Below are 20,547 nucleotides of genomic sequence, written 5' to 3'. Positions count from 1 at the left end.
GGAGATTTTCAACAAAAAGACCAGCTCTTAATAACAAAAGTAATGAGTAAATCCAACATCCCAGAAACCTATTGGGGTCATTTTAATTGCACCGAACCTATAAAAATAACTAAATTGCCAAGTAATTTTTAAAGTATTTCTACGTTCAACCTAAATACACTACAATCCAAAACTCTTAAAGCTCTGCAGCTATTTCAAAATCTAAAACAATAACCATGTGCAATACTGTTATCCCTTGTAAATGTATATGAATATTAGCTTGTTTTCAATCTTATATATGAAAAAATGATTGCAATATTATCCTATTTATTACGGTTGCTGTGAGCTGGAGGAGCAGTGGGTTGAAACCAGTGGGCAGCAAGAAAACTGAAGGTTTAACACTTTGAATACACACTGCCTTGCTATTTCTATTTGCAGATAATGTTATTACGGAGCTAGATGTGGGCGTGTGAAAAAGGTCCCTTTCTAAGCTCATTCAAAATGTCTTCCTTCTCAATCCCTGCTCAGAAAAAGGAATATGTAAGATACTCCTACATGCATACAAAAAATGGACATTTTTCTATGACATTTTTGTACTTTTTTTCCACACTTTGAAAGTTGTCATTGCCCAAAAGTTCAACACTGACTCTAACAGGTAGCCACAAAATTGCTGTTACACTTACCGGCCTGATTTGTTGTGATGTTCACTGTAGAGAACTGCGGTACATAAGGGCTCTTGTTGGAAACACCGTTTACCGCCTGGATCTCAAAGCTATACTGTGTGTGAGCCTGTAGGTTCCGAACAGCAACACGGCGCTGGGTCAGGCCCAGGTGGCGTGGCGAAATGTCTACATTGTCATCACACCGCGAGCACATTCCCCGCTCAGGCAGGCACTTCTTACAGATGACGTTATAGAAGATATCTTCACGGCCACCCAAGTTACGTGGTTCACTCCATTCCAGCACCAGTGAGGTTTCGTTAACAATGGAGATGACATTGCGTGGGGCAGATGGAACAGCTGCGAAAGAAAGAAAAGTGTGGATGAGATGAAGAAAATGGGTTTGGAATGAGAAGGAATTTAATCTCCATGTACAATAGGTGTAAAAATGTCTTGGCAATAGAATTTGACAATAGACAAAAATTCATATTTGAAACACTGTTTACATATCATTATATACACATACATTCATTATTCCATAACAGCTATCAACACACTTCATGACCCAATAATTACCACAGCGCTGCAGTGTTAATACATTTCTCATGCATTAGATAGAATATTTTTTTCCTCCCGCATAACAAGAGTGTCTTCTGGCAGTTCTTCGGAACAAAAAAAAAAAAAAAAAAGAGGACAGGGGTTCAAATTTGACTTGCATGCCAATTTCTATGCGTGTCTGTGTAAAGTGCTGTGAGAAACAAATAAGACAAACTACTGGCAGAGCCCTGGCAATCCTTATCCAATTACCAGAACCTCATCTTCACTCTGCTGTGGGAGAGTCAGACCCACATCCCAGCAACAATAAAAAAAAGGACCTCTGTCTCTAAATTGAATGAATTTGCTCCTATATCTGCACATTTGCTCTTAATGAAGCTAAAGCTATAGGAAAACAAAATGTTCCACTTTCTGTCTTTAGAACTGAGACCTGAGACCGCATGGACTTCACAGACAGATGGGAGGGGGAGAGCATGGATGATAAAGTTCTGATAACACTGGGAAAGTAAGCAGCCTTGTTTGCCACATGTGTGACGAGGTGGGAACGTTGTTGTCAGACCTTTTATCAGTCGCTGAGGGCATAATAAAAGAGGGAAGTTGAATTTTTTTCTATAGTTAACTGTCCATTCTATTTTTGTTGACTATGATGTATAAATATTATTCTAACAGATGAAGGAGCAAAGTAGATGACTGGTTTCCAAAAGAACTAGAACAAAGTGTCTCATATTATCACGAGTAAATATACCATAACAATGCTTTAAAAAAGTCTTCACTTACTTGTGCAGGGTGACTCTGGAGAATCTGTGTCTGAGCGATAATAACCGTTTTGACAGGAGCAAACATTAGCTGCTCCGGAGGTGGCACGGCTGTTATCTGGGCAGGGAAAACAGGGTTCGTCCCCTTGTTTGGACTTGAAGGTACCAGGGCTGCAAGCTGATGGTAAAATAGAGGAAGAAAAGTGAGAGGAACGCCTTTGATTGTAAATTTAACTCCTTTAAAAGGCAGCCCTGTTGCAGCTGGATTTTGTAAAACAATACAATTATACAGTTTTTGCTGTATTTATATTACAAACATCAGATACTTTTAACCTGGAGTGCAACTAGTTTAATTTTTTTAAACACAATATACAATTTTATCTGAAGTGAATATTAATGGTGAATGACCAACATTTAAATGCTGCTTAAGCTCTGATCTAAAATGACTGTACATGTGTGTTAAACTAAACTCCATGTGTACTTCTTTGACTTGCTTAAGTTGAGTGCATAATCAGCCAATGCAACAACCCTCACAGCTAAAATCCTGCTGCTTTTAACTTTATTCAGCCTTTTATAAAGCTCATGTAAATGCACACAGAGACCTGCTTGTCAAACAAGCCAATGAACAGAATTTTTTTAAGCAGCTTTTCTTGAAAACATTTCACTAAAGAAATTACCTACCAACATAATTTTACCTACATCTTGATTAAGTGATTTCTCCTGATGAAAACACTGCTATCCTTTGAAAAAGTCTTATCTCTATTAATATTATAGAAGCTGTTTGGAAGTTTATACCTCGAGTGATAAGGCACAGACAGGGTAGCCGTAACAGCAGCACTGTGATCTAGAGCACTTTGTAAGGTTCCATATCTTTCATAAACTGTCTTGTTAAAAGATGAATGAGTTTGCCGCGGTGCTTAATAAAAACGACAGCAGCAGGTAGGCAGGCAAAGTTTACCAGGCCCAGTTGATTAGCTGACCCACTAGCGTCGTGGCTCGTCAATGTCAAGGACACACTATGAGGTTTGTCCCCCTGAATGATAATTATCACATAGCTTCTGTGCTGGATTTATTCTCCCAGTTGAAAAAACAAGACTGGAGGTCAAATCTACAACAGAGCACTTGCTGCTTCTGCTGTTCTCCTGTTTTCAAAGTTCAATATTAGCTTAAAACCACCAGTCTGCTGTGCCGTGCACATTAGCACTAAGTGTATTTGTTTTTCCACCATTAATCAGAGTCATCCACACTGCTGGCTAACAGGAAGTGCTGCTTGATAAACAGATAAGAAATCACCTCGAGTTTTACTAGGTGACCTGTATCATGACCCATGCAAATCCATGTAAGTTCGCCCAACACAAAGCAAACTAAAAGAAATTTCTCAACTCACAGAGGATAAGAATATCAGTTTGTGAACACGCCGTCCTGACCAGAGATGTTGAGGGAGCATTTCTATTAAAAGAGACTATTTTTCTTATTCATGAAAAGGTTGAAAGTGCTGATCAATCACTTCCATTGAGTAAAGGGGTTGTCCTCTTCCTTTCATCCATTTTTCCCTTCGTGGAACTATTAAAGAATGAGGCAGCAAGACAGACAAGGGGGTAGAGAAGAAGAGGGAGGGAGACGTGGAGGCATAGAAAATGCTAATCCTGTCGAACCCCCCACACAGACACACACACACACACTTCCTCATTCCCCTGTGTCTTAACCTCTCATGCAGAACATAGAGCTTAAGGAAATGATTAGAATGTATGCTGAAATTGGAAAGTGCGAGGCATGAAAAAAAGTCTAGAATATTGGGGGTGGAAATTGTGCAGCAAATGAGTGGTGAGGCAAAAAAGAAAAGGCTCATCGATTAATTTTAATGCTGACATCCTAACTGTATCTCTTGTGACTTATTAATGAGAGCAACGGCCTTCATATTAGTAATGAATGGTAGAAGTTAAGACTAGCACAGAGAAGACGAGACAGGAAGTTGGAACAAGGACAGAATAGCAGAGAAAAGAGGTGAAACAACTAAAGGATTACTAGAAATGATTGTGGAGTTAAAAAAAAAGGTGGGAGACTAAATGTTAGAGAGGACACGAGAACAAATGATGTGAGTAAAGAAGAAAAAGAGAGATTTATCCCTTGTGGTTTTCAGTGATTAGAGAATGTTTTATCAGCACCAAGTCACCAAAGCTTTAACCTTGAGCTGTCAGGAGCAAACAAATGAGTTTTTAACCACATCCACAATGATCTTTCTCACACATACACTCTCTTCTTTCAAAGGTGAGCACTTATTAAACATCCAGGATGTGCCAGAAGCTGTCAGTGTAAAGTCTCCACACGTTATCTGCCCGATCATGAGTATGGATTTTGAAAAAAAAATCCTCTCTGCTACAAGAAGAAGAATGAGCCCTCTGAACCAAGAGCGCAAAAATGATGCATAAACCCCACATGAACTGAACTTGCACAGATGCAGTGCAATCATCCCCTGCTGATCAATAACCCTGCCAGTTCTCGTCTCTTACTCCCTCATTCGGCTATCTCCATTTGACCTACGTACCCTGTGCCCAATTTCATGCCCTCATACCTCAACAAACCCACACACACAGTTTCCATGTATCCTTCATTCTTCTCCTGCTGTCACCTGCACTCCATTTCAGTCTAGACCATGCTGTTAAATTTCACCTTTATCTCAACCTCTGTGAATTTGTTATGTTTTCCATCAGACCCAAAACCATCAGCATCCCAGCTTTTCTAAACAGACAGTGTAAGCTGCATTTCCATTTAGTTAGTAACCAGCTGCAAGGCAAAACGGAGGTCAGAGGAGTGAAAAGCCACCAGCTGACAGTGTCATTGAGTATGTTTTATTCTGGTTTGTAATCATTGGATTAATGTGTCCAAGAGATAGTGTGGCAGCTGCACAATCTAACAATAGACAGTAACCTGTGGCCAAACCAGTCCAGGCAAAATCTTTCTAACAATTGTTGTTGCAACAATAGTCATGTGTCCAGATGAAATGTCCTTCAGCGAGACTTTGACTATGACCCGCTCTCAGCAGGATGAGGACATTTCCCCCTACCCCATGATCATCCTCCTGGCAGGCAAAACTGAAGCATCAGATACAAAATAGCTCAGTGTTCTATAAAGACAGAGCTTGAACTATGTGTACCCTACCAACACAAAGAATGAATAATGGAAATCTGGACTAACCTAAAGCATTTGTTGTGAAAACACTCACCTTGACACTGGGTTTTCTTCATGGCTGGCTCAAAACCAGCTGAGCAGGTGCAGGCTCCCACAGGAACCATCCACTCTCCGTCTCCATTACAGTAGAGCTTCAGAGGCACAGACACCTCCACGGCATTAGGCACACAAGTTCCTGGTGCAATAACCAAGGAGGTTGCCTCAGCTCCGGTTGCTGTTTCTGGGAAAACAGCAAAGTTGGCGATGGTGGTGGAGCACTTCTTGTAAAACACCCTCACTGAGATGAGGGACATGCAAGCACCAAGGTCCTGGAAGGCCAAGTAAAACCCAGCTTTGGACAGAGGCCCGAAGCTACGGACTTTTGTATTTACTCGACCAGACTCGAGCATTGAGAAGCTCTCATCTGGGGCAATGGTGTCCACCTTTACATAGGGGTTCTCCATCCAGAAGGGGCTTGTGGCTGTGGCTGAGTCTGAGTCAGACTCATAGTAGAAGAGGTTGAAGGTCTCTTTGCAGGAACCTGGTATGTTGGGAATGCTGTTGCAGTCACGTACTGTAAATTTCATTTCCACATATACACGTAGTACATCTTTACGTGGGATGAAGTCACTACGTAGCCAGTTATTCTGGTTGACTTCTCGTACATTGCAGACCTGGTACGTCCGGATGGGGTTCATGGCATCATCGTAGCCACTCACTTCCTCCCACTGAAAAGAGAGCAGAGAAGGAACATTTACAACTACTCTCGATATTTCTGGCAGATAATCAATTCAATTTTGCAGCAATGTAAAGCTTTCATCCAATCTTGATGACATGCACAAAATAACGTTGCATGAAGAGACAATGGTAACAAGAAACAGTGCAGAGGTTTGGACCGAGACAGAAAAAAAAGTTGTGTGATGTCTGGTGAATTTTCACTCCCATTCCCTTCGTTTTGCTATAATGCACCTTTCATCTGTGGTTAGTGTAGCTAAAAGGCAGGGACAAGGACTGCGAATTTATCACAATTACAGCAACCTGTCACCTCTTCACCACAGAGCTACCACAGCATGTTTATCTCATATCTGTTTGGAACAAGCAGCCACATTGCTTCACAACCAATTACGCTTCAATTATGAAGCAACGACTGCAACGTCGTCTAATGAAGGCTGAAACAGGCGGCAGTTAACCTTCACGCTTTTTTAGTTTTTACAATCCTCTACATCTTTTAATGCAACTAGAGTACCCAAGGGGTGAATTACTTTTAATAAAATCTGATTAAATTTCCTAACTTTTATTACCAGCTTCATTAAATGAGTGCAAACAAACTGAACTGCAATATTTTGCTGAGAAACACAGTAAAGTAATTTTAATGTCAAATGAGGACAACAGAGTTAAATCTTTTCATTTCAAACAGCAATTTCCGTTAGAATAATATATCTGCTTGTGTATGTGGCTGCTGGAGGACATGTTCCCTTCTCCTTCATTATCAAACACTTCAGTGCATGTATTTTTCTTAAGCTAAGTCTGTCTAGTTTATTTGCAATGGAAATAACAAACTCAATCGCATGTCATCAGAAGTGTTGTGTGTACAAAGCCAAGAAACACATTACACAATTTGAAGGACAATGGGGCAAAAAATAAAACTAGAAAAAAGAAAAAACAAAGCTGGAGTGCAGTTTTTGGCTAAAACCTTTTGTGCATTGCTCAACAAATACATACTCCTCATGGCTGTTGGATTTACAACCTGCCACTTCAAAAGAGTGAAAAAGTCATAAATACAACGACACGCCTATACCAGACCTAAATATTACACTCTTAACCTTAGCCTCATAACATTTGACTTTTTCTCAAACCAACTAAAAAACTTGGCAGCAGCTTAGTCCTCAGATTACTTAGTTTCTGTTTGAGCTCGGAGCATCTTAATTAAGGTTGTGATATGGATGTGGTGGAGACAAGCCTATCCGTCCAAGACCCTGAAGGCCATGAGGGAGCAAGAGGGAGAATGGGTGTAGTTTGGCAGCGGCATTAAAACGATGGCGTGAAAAGGAGGAAGCGACTGGAGGGAATCGATAATCACCAGCTAGGTCAATGAGATGGCTAAAAGCATGAGGTGTCAATGGCTATTTAGTTCAGTGTAATAAATCATCCTCTGCAAAAGAGCAATGCAGCCAAGTGTTTGTGTGTGTGTGCAAGAAGTCGGGTGTTTCTGCTAGTGTGAGCCTGTCTGCATGAACTTGTACTTGCTCTGTGTATTCATTTAAGTGTGTCTAAGTATATGTATCTGTGCACTGAAAAAGGGTCATCCCTTAAGACATGCACCAGTTGGCCAACACTCTGACTGCCTGCTTACCAAGCCTGAATAGATTAAGCAGGTTGAGTTAAAAAAAAAAGCTAAATTTCCTAGCTAAAAAAAAAAAAAAAAAGCTAAAAAAAATTGGCTAATTTCCAACAAGATCAAGAGTCACACAAAAGTGTCGATCCACATTATTTTCTTTGTTTCCTTTCCAGTCAAAACATTACATTTTAATAACAATGAATAATACCTAAGTGATGAGCCATTGCCCCTCCTTGGATGTCTAAAATGCAGCTGCAAAAATATGTTATGCAATATCTTGGCAAAACAATGATTCTTTGGAACAACCTATGAAAATTAATACAGAATAGAGAGGCGAAGTACAGTTTTTTTTCTGAAACAAAGTCAACAAATTTTCTTGAACATTTTTATATGTTTTTTTCAGTAAAGATTAAGATATCAGTTCAGTCCCAAAGCAGACAACAGCTCTCTTTTATGTCATCTTTGGTGGCTCGTAAAATATGGAAATCTCCACTGACAAAGGCCAGCATGTGCAGGTAAAAAAAAAACTGTAGCCACTGATATTCCAATCTATCGTTAGATAACAGCCAGGTGTTTCTTCAAAGAGTATTGGTAGTAAATCATTCATGTTTTGTGATTGTGCAAGCCTTTTGCTCTAATTTCACAAACTTGAGCCTGACACATTAAGATTGTGGCTCAATAAATGTCATGTTCCCATGATTTCACACATGAGAGATATTTTGCAACATGGGAGTATGGAAAAAATAATAATAATAGTATTTTACTGTTAACAATGGGTTACATTTATGTAGTTGAGCAAAGAAACTGAGCTTTGAGCAAATTCAGGAGGCCAAGATTAAACTGATGTTCTGAGAGGGGACGATGACAAGCTTAATGTTGTAACTCACTGTCCAGAAGAATGCAGAAAAACACTGTTGCTTAGCAATGATATGTTTTGTGTGATTTTAATAGACTGAATGTAAAAACTGTGCCACGCATCTGTGTCCAGACCTCTGAATGTTTGTTTATGGACAGAATCTCTAAGATGGCTTCCTTTTCTAATAGTGATACTTGTTTATTATGATGTTAATGTGGTGAAAGTACCTTTTTATACGATTTATGCAGCTTGATTTAACAACACAAAGTCTATGGACTGTGCTTAGGATAGCAGTTACATATTCAGGTATTCAGATATATTATCAGTTAACATAAGCGTAAATGTGTTGGGCTACAGAGAAGGGATTTACTGTTGTTTTGAACATGAGGTCTCAGTGTGGCTCAAAGATGATGATGTTCTGTAAAACCATACACTGATATTTCATTTCACTTTATTTTGCTGACTACAGTTTTTTTTTTCTTTTTCCATGAGGCATTATTATAATAAATGTAAACAAATGTAAACATTTTTTAGTTATCTTACATGTAACATTTCAACCGACCTGCTTTTTACTTCTATGTAATCGCATTTCCACCAGTAACTTACTTTTTCATATGAATCACATAAGAATAAAGTTCTTACATGAGTACAATTTTACAATGTCCTTTCAAAGTCCTCAAACATTTTTAAAGATGATGTGGAGCCTTTGTTCATGCTTCAAATTTGAATTTACTAAAAGAGAACACTGTGATTTCTATTATCTGCCATTATTAACTCCATCCATCTATCCAGCCGGGAGTTGAACCAGAAACCGTCTCGCTGCGAGGCGATGGTGCTAACCACCACACCACCGTGCAGCCCCATTATTAACTCAGGTATTGAATTAAAGGGCCAGGATTCCTTTATAATTAATATTCTAAGAAAGTTTTGCTTATTTATAACATGTACTTTAGTGTGCTGGGGGTATGTGAAGTATACAGTGCTACCCCAACAATAGTTATTATATGAACATGGCATATTGTTACATGTTTGTGAGAAACCCTGTGGGTGTGGAATTCCCCCTTAAACTCCCATCTGATTTGAACTTAAATGATATAGTTTATGGACAAACCTGCACACAATACCAGGTGACAGCCTGGTCTCATAAAAAAAGGTGCAGTTATTGCACGTCTTGTCATGTTGCTTGTTATTAGTACACCTTTTTGTAGTTTTGCGTGTCATTTCACGTTACGTACTGTGAAAGGATGACACCCTGCCCTGTACTTTTACCCTGACTCTTTGGTGTGTTATTTCAACATCATAAAACGACACACCAAAAGCTTAGGATGGAAATAAATGACACGTGAAAAGTGCACTGAGTGGCATGCTATTCATAAGCATTTCCATGAGATCATGTTAAAGAAGTTCTCAAGCAAAAATACAAGTACACCTCAAAATACGTGTGGACATGCACAAATACACACACACACACACACACACATATAACTAGACAGACTCATACAGCAATGCTGCAGGCTAATCAGTAAGACTATGGTATGTACATGAAAGATTCTTAGGTAGAACAGTAAGACACAAACATGTACACATGCACAGAACCTACTAATGCGGTTTGTGAAGACACTTCCCTGCAATTATCAATCTATAAATATGCATCCTCTATGGCTGTACACTTGTAGCTTTATCTATATGTGATGTCATCCTCTGAAAAACAGAAATCTTGTGATTCAGACTTGGCTGAAAAGTATGCAGAATATGTGAATAGATCTATTATTTTTGTTTTCCCTGTTTCTCTTCCTAGCTGTATGGACATTTAGCTGGCTTTTCCTTTATCTCAATCTCACTGCTCTCTTCTCCCTTTCAAGCTTGCACTGTATGGTTTGTTTGTCCTCTCAGGCAATGTATCACTTCCTCTTAAACACTCCTCACCCATAACAAAACAGGCTGCTTCATTACTGTTGCATCACTGTGAAAGCACACAAACTATCACACACATTATACAGTGTGCATAAAGGCAGAAACAAGACAACAGATACGATTGATTTTCTTTTCTGTGTGTGTGTGTGTGTATGAGTAAAGCCAAAAATAAATAAAAGGAAGGAAAACACAAAGGCTGTAAAGATAACTCGGGGAGGACTGGCACCGTCTGTGCCATGTTCTGCTGCAAAACAAAAAAGGCCTGGGGAAAAACTCCTCTCCACTCTTCTGGATGGTAATGCAGGAAATCTGGAGTGCAAAAGGCTCGCAACTGTATGGACATGCCTTGAAAATGAGCATCTGTTGATGGTTTCATTGAGAAAAAAAAATCAGGGATGTGCTTTTGGTTTTATTTTAGCTCCTATATCATGTGTGTTTGGAACCGGTGGAAGCATTGCTGCAGCATTGTAGCTTAAAAAGAAGAGTGAGGCAGGGGAGATGGAAGGATGGGAGGAGGAATGGGGGAGGCAGAAAGAGGGCATGACAGGCTGTGAGGGGGTTTGTCCTACAGATTGTTTACAGCTGAGGTGGCTAATGTGTCGCTCGGAAGCAAAGAAAGGAAGAAAAAGGAGGGTGGGCGATTTAGAACGACTAAGGAAGAACCTCCCTGCATGTGTGTTGGGGTAACAACAAAATATAAAAAAATTGGGAGGCCCACCTTTGAAAACACAAGTGCCAAGTTGGAGGACTACACAAAAGCAAGGGGTGGAGTGCTGGCACTCCTTGAAGCATAACTGAGAAAGGGTCAAGACTCTTTTTGCTCTTCTTTAACCCATTGTGGAGACCACATGGGAAAGCACGATGAGGCTGTCACTGGCACTTTGTGTGAGGTAGATTTGAGTGCACGGGTGTCTAAAAGGTCAATGCTGAGAAATATTTTAGTGTTTAAAAGGTTACGTTATAGAATAATTGACATGTTTAAAGTGCACCGATGCTGGAACATTTGTGACTGTGAGGGGCATAGAAATTGGATTGCAGTGGGTCATCCTATTAAAAAGCTATATATATAAGATATCCTAGTGAGTGAAGGAAAAATCAGACAAATATTTTCTTCTTTTCAACAACCTCTGTTTCCCTTCATAAATAACCCCTGCTCATCATAAACATCATTTGCCAGTAAACTTACCCCAGTCTCAGGGTGAGCAGTCCACGCTAATTCTGTAGTGGCCCACTTTGTGTCCATCAACGTCTCTGCAAAAGGAGGCAGAAAGAAAACATCCAGGTCAGACAAAGAGGAACGGGGTGGCAGGAGGTCAATAGAACTTTCAATGGCTTTACAACAATGTCATAAAACTTGTAAAATGATCCCAGTAACAGATAAGACGCTTTGACCAAAGCTGTTCTCAGATAACAGATTGAATAACTGAACAGAAAGGATGGGCTTTGAGTAATATTAGATTCAGTCAAACAAAAGAAGTACTGTATGTGTGAGTGTGTGTCTGCGTGTGCAACATAAAAGACCAGAAGACAGCGGAAGAGTGAGACACAGATCTAGGTGGCCGATCAGTGAGGTATTGTGGGACATTTTATTGTCGCTCCTCATTTGGCTAATTAGTCTCAATTAGATGCTTGTTTCAAACAAGGAGAAGCAAATAGCACAGAGAAACAAAGTTTTGCTTCCCATAGGGCACTGTGATACGCACACACACACACACACACACACACACACACACACACACACACAGTGAGTAGCATGTTGTAAAACTCCAAGAGATATATAACCTAACAGAAGGCCCCTCAATGGAGAGGGGTAATAAAATTAGGTGTCACAAAGGGGGAGCTCTTGAGGGAAACAGAGGTCAGAGCGCTTCAATTGGTTTCACTTTGTGTAAATACATGAGCATGCACACACTTTAAGTTTAGCTCTGTTTTGTACCTACGGCATGCCACAGTGGACACAAAATGGTGGACAGAGACGTCCTGCAAATCTCTTTTTTCATCTCAACTTTCCACTTCTACTCCGGTGAAAAGACACCAGCGTTGCTTGAGTGGGGAAAGGAGACTATAAATGTCGGCTCTTTTACTACCTGGCGCTCAGGGCGCAGTGTGCAGCCACAGTTATTATCTCAACCGCTGTGCTGTTCTACATGACAGTAAAAGATGATGAAACAGTGCAGCCAGAGAGTGAGATTGCACTGTCTGTCTTCATCGAAGGAGGTGCAAGATGTTCCATTTTTCCTGCCTCGGATTTCAAAGGATGAATTTGAAATAGTCTCTCTGCCCACTTTACTGCTCTACCACCTTCAGAGTTTTTCTCTGCCCCTGTCAAATTTCTAAAGATGTATTTATTTGCATGGTAAGCTTTACGAACGTGAAACTTGGGTACAAAAAACATTTGTACAACGTAAGGATTTTACCACCCCATTCTTCAGATACTGTGAGCCCTACTGCATCCAGGAGCCCCAGCACTTACAAACGCTAAAAGCCCAGATCTTTTTTAACTATGTTGAAAGGGCTTTACGATGAATAACTTGGAGAAGTGCGAACTCTCTGTATCAGAGTGTATCTGTGAACTAAATAGAATATCATTCTTCAGTCTGGTGCCCAGGATCTCTCGTGTGCTAAGAGAGTTAAATGCTCTGAAATAAATCACGAATCCATTCAGCTCTTTGCAACCAGATATAGCCAAGTTTGTCACTTGTTCAAATTGTGGCCTACTACTGTCTTGCTCTCAGAAACTGTGTCAGCGCACATTAGCTGCAGGACTTGCCCCGACTCATTCTCTGACAGTGTGTGATTGGGGACTTGTCCCTGACAGCTGTGCAGGTACGTAAGCTGGTGTGGTGGAAGTGATGTACCTCCATTGCCTGGTCTTTGTCATTACAACCGGACCATGTGTGTGACACACTGCTCTGTCATTAGAGCACACTTTGCAGAAAAACAGACAAAACGATGAAACACAGTGATAGGCAGGAATGGAACAGGAGTGGGAAGCAGAGATGAGATAGAAAGAACGAGAACCATAGAGCAGAGAGAGCATTATGCAAAGCACACACACACACACAAACACACGCACACACCTGTGCAATCTGACTCTGTGGTTTAGGCAGTCGATCATTCTGGAGTGCAGGTGCATCCGTAACCCCTCCTATTTCAATGCATCTGCATTGTTTAACCAAACCCGCACTGTGTTTGTGTGTCTGTGTCAGAGGGCAATTGTGTGCATGTGTTTGTGTGTGTGTGTGTATTTGGTGCAAAGCCCTGCATTGTGCCCAAAGTAGAGCATCAATCCTAAGTCAATGGGCTGGACTGAAAGCACTGGATGGCCCCAACCTGACCTGGCTGTTCTCTCTCTATCAGTGTGTGTGTGTGCACATTTGCATATCTGTTTGTTTGGTGTATACAACACATCAGGTAATACAAGAACAGCGCAATATTCATGACTGTATAGCTAACTAAAATACTGGTAAAGAGACACAAAACACAGATGCAAAAGAGCACAAACCAGGAAATGAAGTGACATAATGTTCATGAACAAAGCAACAGCTTTCGGAGCGAAACCAACAGACCTAAGCTATGTAGATGATAATGCACAGGAGGTAGTCAGACTAAGACAGATTAAGGATAGAAAGGTATCTTTTAAAGCAAACAATTGTATAAATCCTCCAAGAATATGTTGGCAGGCTGCCTAATGGGCCTGGGAGTGAAAAACAAAACAAAAAAAAATAGGTGAAAAGAAAACCAGAAGGACAAGTTGAGGGAGAAACTACCAGTGTGTAACTATAAGACCCTCCCCTGTACAAAGGACATGCTCTTGTTGCCTTTTTATCTCGATACGATTCAACTCTTTCTAATCCTGGAAGTGTAAAATGAGAGGAGGAGTGATTGTAGGTAGGAGGCGGAAATGGAACAGAGAGTAAATCAGGAAAATGACCATGCAAATTCACTGCCATAAAATACACACATGGCGAGATCGAAACAAGCAGATACGGGTGGTGTCACTGGATCAGGATGCAGTGACACCAAGTACAAGTACACAAGGCTGTTCAGTCAATATTCCCCACACGTGATCATTTCTTCTCATTCATTTTCAATCTCTTTTCCATCATCTTTGTAAAATGATAGATTTCATTATCCTTTTTTTCTCTTCTCTTTGTTTACATTTATCCTCAATCTATTATTTACTAATTCAAAGGCCTGGCCTTTTGTCATCTGTCTTTTCCCTCTTTCACTTTCCTCCCCCTTTCTTGCTAATCTATATGTCTTTGCTTATGTTTTCCCATCAGCACACTGATGGATGTGACATGGAGTGTGGGACTGTTTTTCAACCACCCACCGCTTATAAGACTATTCAATTAGCAACTCACTGTTTGAGCAACCTGAGGATTGATTTAGTAAAGTGTTATTTATGATAGAGGTCACATGCACCTGGGATTATCCTAACAACCGTGGGGGGAAAACAGCAGTGGCATTTGATTTCTCTGCGTGCTGTGATTGTGTGAGAAAAACTGTAGAAATACAAACAGGCTTGGGGAGATCATACACAAGCAAATAAATGCTTACACACACATGCACACACTAGCATGCGCACATGCATGCAAAACCAACCCCTACAGACTAATCCCGTAATGACAGGGCAGGCCTAATAACAGGGGAGGGCACTGAAGCATTCGTCCGCATGGCCGTATTCGACACCCCCGCACACACACATGCACATCAGCCTGAGTTACAAGCTTTTTTTTAAATATTTCTTTGTTCAAACAAGCAGACTGCTCAAAAGAAAAAGAAAAAAAGGAGCCGAAGGAGGAAAGGGGAAGAAAGGCTATTACTGAGAGACAGGAATGTGTGGTCTTTTTACAACTCTCCAGGTTGCAAAGAGCAGACAGGTGAGGGGTTAAGCTTAGATCTTGCCGCGAGTATTTCAGATTTGTAGCATACCTGCCTTTGTTAGCATGGTTCCATCAGGTGACAGTTCAAAAGTACTGTTTGCCTTGACAACCTGAGAGGTTACAGAATAATCTTCGAAATATTTAAGCCAATGGTGATAGTTAACTGTTAGCTAACATTTTCTCCTGCAAGTACAAAACAAAATGGCTTTACCTCAGGCATTATCATTACTGCTGTCTTAATAGGATTGTGTGAGCAGCTACAAAGGAAAAAGGAAAAAAGGGAAAAAAAAAACAATGAAAATAACTAAACCTAAATCCTTTTAATGATTCCTTCCTCAAAACCCTTCCCTTCAGGCTTCTCCACCAGTTAATTATCTTTCCCCCACCTCTTCCCCAAGTTGCTTTTGTTGTGTTCTTCTACAGTCAAACAGACCAAGCACATGGCGACCTGGCATGAGGCAGCCACTCCATTAAAATACTATGCTGTCTGGTTGCCAAACACTTAAGCCTCTGTTTAGCCACAGAAACAGTGAAATGTGTCAACACTGAGAGCAAGGGCCCCACGCTCAACTTATTAGCGCTATTAGCCTGATTGCTTTGTGAGCCATCTTTGTTGGCTCCACTTTTGTTATCCAGAGTGAAGCTGAGGCAGAGAAAGAGGAAGAGAGACACTGAGCAAGAGGGCAGGAGGAGAGATGCTTTTCAAATTCAAATTGTCCAGGCAGTCTTTTTGCCTTTGTCTGGGGCCAGAGGGCGATGATTAGGAGAAGTCCCCTCCATTTTAGGGCAAGGCCTCCCCTTTAGCCCCCCTTCTCTCAGACACACACACACACAGACACTCACAGTCATGGTAATTGGTTGCTGCGACATGGACAAGCCAAGGAGTTGATTCCCCTGTGGAATTCCTGAGCGGACTCGCCCCCCATCACAACTCCTCCCCATCAGAACGTACACACACACACACACGCAAACACAGGGACACACATACCTCATCCGCTACCACTCACTGTCAGTCATCCCACAATGGGTATCACACAAAAAGTTTGTGTGTGTGTGCATATACATCAGGGTAACACCACAAATAGTTGGTAAATAAGCTCTCTTTCTATCTCCTTTTCCCCCTCTCATTTCCCACTATCATCCCTCCCAATAGTGAAGTCTAATGAAATCAAGTCTTGCACTGTGCATTTGTCAGTGGGACACCGTTCTCAATCATTTTCCCCTTGCAAGAAGATAGCTTAGGGCTTAATGCTTTTTGGATTTTGGATGGCATGGCTGTTATTTTTTTCTTTTTTGGTTCTCTGTTTAGCCCTTCATGTGTCAAGAGGCAATTTCAGACAAACAGCTCTTGCCAGATGACTCTGACTTTCTGATAAATAAACAAAAACAAACAACTATTTTTTTTTTTTTTTCCCTTCGGTCAGAGGGTTTGTGGGAGCAGAGCAAAGCCAAGCAAAGCGGTTCAAATGGAAAAAGCAGAAGCTTTGATCACTGCAAGGAGGACATCGTGAGCTATGTCGCATACATATAACGTGCATGTGCACGTGCACGTTAGTGTGTGAGCGCGTGTGTGCAGCAACCAGGCAGGCTATTGTGTCTTTCAAGGGCTCATGAAGTCTAGTCTAGTTCCTGTAACTGCCAGCGGAATGGGTCTTTATCCCTGTTCTTCTCTTTCTTTTTCTCTCTCCCTCATTCTACGTCTTTCTCTCATCTCTCCCTCTTTCCCGCTCCTATCTCTCCAACTCTAATAATTACAAACCACAGAGGATCTGACGCACAGGTAGCCCTGAGGGCAGCTGTCTAAAAAACCAGGTGTGCGTCTGTGTGTGTGCGTGTGTGTGCATTTTCAGTTTTTTCTTGCTAAGTATGAGTGATCTTACATGTGGATGGAGGTTGAGAGAAAAGGGAAAGTAAAGAAATGTTTTTACGCTCATTACATTTTTTTTTTCCTCTTTTATTTGTTCCTATTTTTCTAATGTTAATCGATTTAAAGACAGGTAGGAATATAGTTTCCAGAATAACTTCTAGTATAGCAAATAGTATTAAAATTGGACATTGAAGAATTGAAGCTCATTTTATAGTTTAACTGAGTGAAAGTCAAGGATAACTGGATATATGAAGAATGAATGACTATATTTTCTAAATGACTTTACTGGGAATACATTATATTATTATTAGATTTTCATTTGTGCTTGCATGTAACTGCCCGTGCGTGTTTCATTGTGCACAGTCTCTCCTTTCTTGGCCTCTACTTTCCAGTTGATAACCCAACCCAGCGTTCACAGCTTTCTGCATTATCCCATGGAGTCACCAAATGGCTCTGTGTTCTGCTGCTATTGAATAAGTCACAGCCCCTTAAATAGCGCTGGCATAAAAATAAATAAAAAACTTAACACACCCAAACATAAGCACTCACAGCTGGGGGAGAGCCATTACTCCTTATTATGATATGTGCTGATATGTGCACTTATCTTAAAACTCCTATTCTAAAAATATTTCCTGATACAGAGTTGAGTTCTTGATATAATGTGTGTGCATGCTGTTCATCAGGAGAGCTGCTACCTTTACTTTGTTACTGTACTTCAATTTGATCAAAACAATTTTTTAATTGTTAAGTTGTAAATGAAGATTGACTGACACTGCCTTGATGTTTTAAGATGAATGCCTTTAGAGTGTCTAGTTACCCCTTCATTTTCTGTGATCTAAGAGCTGCTCTTAAATTGCTCTTAAAGAGAATGAGAACATTGAATTATATGTCTTTCCCTACCTCATTAGTGAAGTTGTACACTGTTATCTTCACATATGTGTATGTGTATATTAGCACAATTCTTGGCTTTTGTCAGAGAGGACCAAACCACCTTTGTGTTTTTTTTGTCACAGCAATGTCATCATGTATAGCTTATGATTTACTGAGTTTCTTTCCTATTACAATATACTTTGGTAGAGAATCATCGAAATGCCTGCGGATTTACGACATGGAGGTGTTTGGGTTTGCCTGGTGGGATCTAATTTGCACTGCCAGTGCTTCAACTAACTTCTCCGAAGCTTAGATCACCTTAAGTGAAAAGGAAGTGAAATCCCTACACTTGCAGTAAATTAGCAAAGTATAATTGCAAATTACTAGTGCTGTTTTTGTTTTAATGAGTTGAAAAATGTCATAAAATAAGTCAAATAAATAAGAAGTGAGTAACAATCTGCAGAGTGCTGGTTCATCAGGTCTGCCAGTGTTTAAGCACCAGAAATTGCACCAGGAATTGGGCACAAGACCAGATTTTTATAGAGACGTGGGATGTTTATACTGTCCAATATGGAAACTATTGCCTCAAACGTTACCATAAATGAAATCATTCTTCACTCACAACTCTTCCAGGAAAGTCTGCAGACCCTTCCATCAAAGTTTTACAATGTTTATAATGCAGTTTTCTTGTCTTCTAATAAAATTATTTACAGTAAACACGGTTTAAAAATACATTTCTATCTATTGCTATTGAAATAGATCTATATAGCCATGCATGGTCATCTTGTGCAGTGCTTGCCTCTGCGCGAGACACCAAGATGCCAACATCCAATTTCCGGGCAAATGACACGGCCAACTGCGACTGAAAAATGCAAACAAGCAAGTGAGCAGCAGGTTCGCTTTTACCCCGAGGATCTGCATATGTAAATACAGATCTCCTTGTCAAGATATGTGGGTATCTGTGTGTGCTTCTGTTTATATGGAGTTATTTGTCTCTTTGTGTGTGTTGTAGGGCATAGTGGGGGGTGTGCTTGTCACCCCAGCTGTTGATTTAATTTTGTTTCACCTCATGCTCCCTGGAGGGCAGCAATACCTGGAATACGATTCATGTTTAAAACACAATGTAATGTAACTGCAACCACACTGAGCTCTGATTGATTTAGTAGTATGCAACTCAAATGAAATGCAAAAAATACACCACACACACATACACATCAACACGTGTAGGTACACATTTCAAGCTTCTATAAAAAGACCCCTTTGACGCGCATCAAAATAACAGGCAGGCAAGACATCTTCTTGCATCAGCTACGCCTTTATCTTTTAACCACACCTATTTATAACATGTACTGTGAAAAATACTTTTATTCAGGGATGAGTTACAGAAAAGCATTCTCTTGTACGTAGAGTTTCAAAGCCTTGCTCAAGGGCAACTTAGAAGAAAGCTGGAAAAAATAACGGCTACACAATGTATGCTACATCAAAAAAAATATATAAATTATTTAACATATTCATTTGCATTGGTTCCATGAAAAAATATATTAGATGTGTTGCTTTGTCTAATCCACGATTAATTTTAATGCAACTGGAGTCCGGCAGGAACTCATTCAACGTCATTTTAAAGCTTAGTCTCTCTATATAAAAAAAGAACAAATACATGCATTTATTTAATGTTACTGACATTCAACAATTCTATGTTCATCCTCAAAGGAAAAAAACGTAAAAAGGGGGGGCAGTAGAATCATTTATTCAGATAAAGCAGCACTGGTATTCTTTGATATGCATGCTGCTCCGATAGCGTCTTTGCGGATAAGGCTAATGAACAAATGACACTTCATAGCTCACAACCTGATAAAAATCTTGTGAGCTAGTGCAGACGCTAATAAATACGAAGTGCCTCAAAGGTCAAACAAGAAGAGGGGAAGATAGACTATAATTCAATTAGTCTCGAAATAAGCCTTTTACTTTCATAACAAAAAAACTAATTAAATTGAATCAAAGGGTGGCATGCAGGTATGAAAAGTATTCGTACATATTATCTGTCTGTGTGTGTCTGTGAGTAGAAACTCACCCGGGGGCCTCTTTCTCTTTCAGGGATTTTGAGTTTTAGTGATGCAGGCTAGCATTGTGTCAAGTGAGTGCCATGAGTTTGGTGACCATATTCTGTGTGTGTCCATATATAGACCTTTAAAAAAACATTGAGAACAACAATAAAACTGCACTCGCTTTGTGATTGTCAGCCACTCTGTGCTGAATACAAAAGGCAGTGAATAAAGAATCATTCCTCTGAACATATGTCTGTATTTTTGGTGCAGCAATAAAGGAAATAACAATTAAATACGGGTTTATATGTAGAGATGAAACAGGAAGTGTGTGGCTACTTGTGATTTTTAGAAAAAGGCATGTAACGCACATTCATACAAGCATCGTTAATATGTGTCCATATAATGAAACAAAAAAAGAAGGACAGAAAAAGATAAAAAGGAAGAGGGAACAAGGGTTGGGAATTCAAAGAGAATGTGAAAAATTCAAAGAAGAGAAAGAAAGAAAAGGGAACAAGGCTGAAAAAAGATGGAAGTGAAAGGCAGAAGGGGAAGGTGGGGTGACAGAGAGGGGGGCAAGAGGAAGGAGAGAAGACAGAGGATAGAGAAAGAGGGAGGAGGAAGAGCTAGTACATGCTCTCTTGTATTCCCCACA

General features: G+C 40.2%; 1 protein-coding gene across 9 annotated transcripts in view; it reads right to left on the bottom strand.

The window, feature by feature from the left end:
- Positions 1–20,547, bottom strand: part of ephb3b (eph receptor B3b) — a 59,153-nt gene that overhangs the window by 19,227 nt on the left and 19,379 nt on the right. For all 9 annotated transcript variants that reach the window (XM_075485558.1, XM_075485559.1, XM_075485551.1 and 6 more), the window contains exons 2-5: positions 11,411–11,475; positions 5,172–5,844; positions 1,971–2,126; positions 663–998 (exon numbers count right to left, since the gene is read on the bottom strand). In XM_075485558.1, the coding sequence (XP_075341673.1) occupies positions 663–998; positions 1,971–2,126; positions 5,172–5,844; positions 11,411–11,475 (1,230 nt within the window). The remainder of the gene's footprint in view (positions 1–662; positions 999–1,970; positions 2,127–5,171; positions 5,845–11,410; positions 11,476–20,547) is intronic.

This window comes from Odontesthes bonariensis, chromosome 15 (assembly GCF_027942865.1).
Source record: "Odontesthes bonariensis isolate fOdoBon6 chromosome 15, fOdoBon6.hap1, whole genome shotgun sequence".
Classification (NCBI taxonomy): Eukaryota; Metazoa; Chordata; class Actinopteri; order Atheriniformes; family Atherinopsidae; genus Odontesthes; species Odontesthes bonariensis.
The sequence above is the reverse complement of the archived record's forward strand: the minus strand, read 5'-3'. Positions and strand labels throughout refer to the sequence as shown.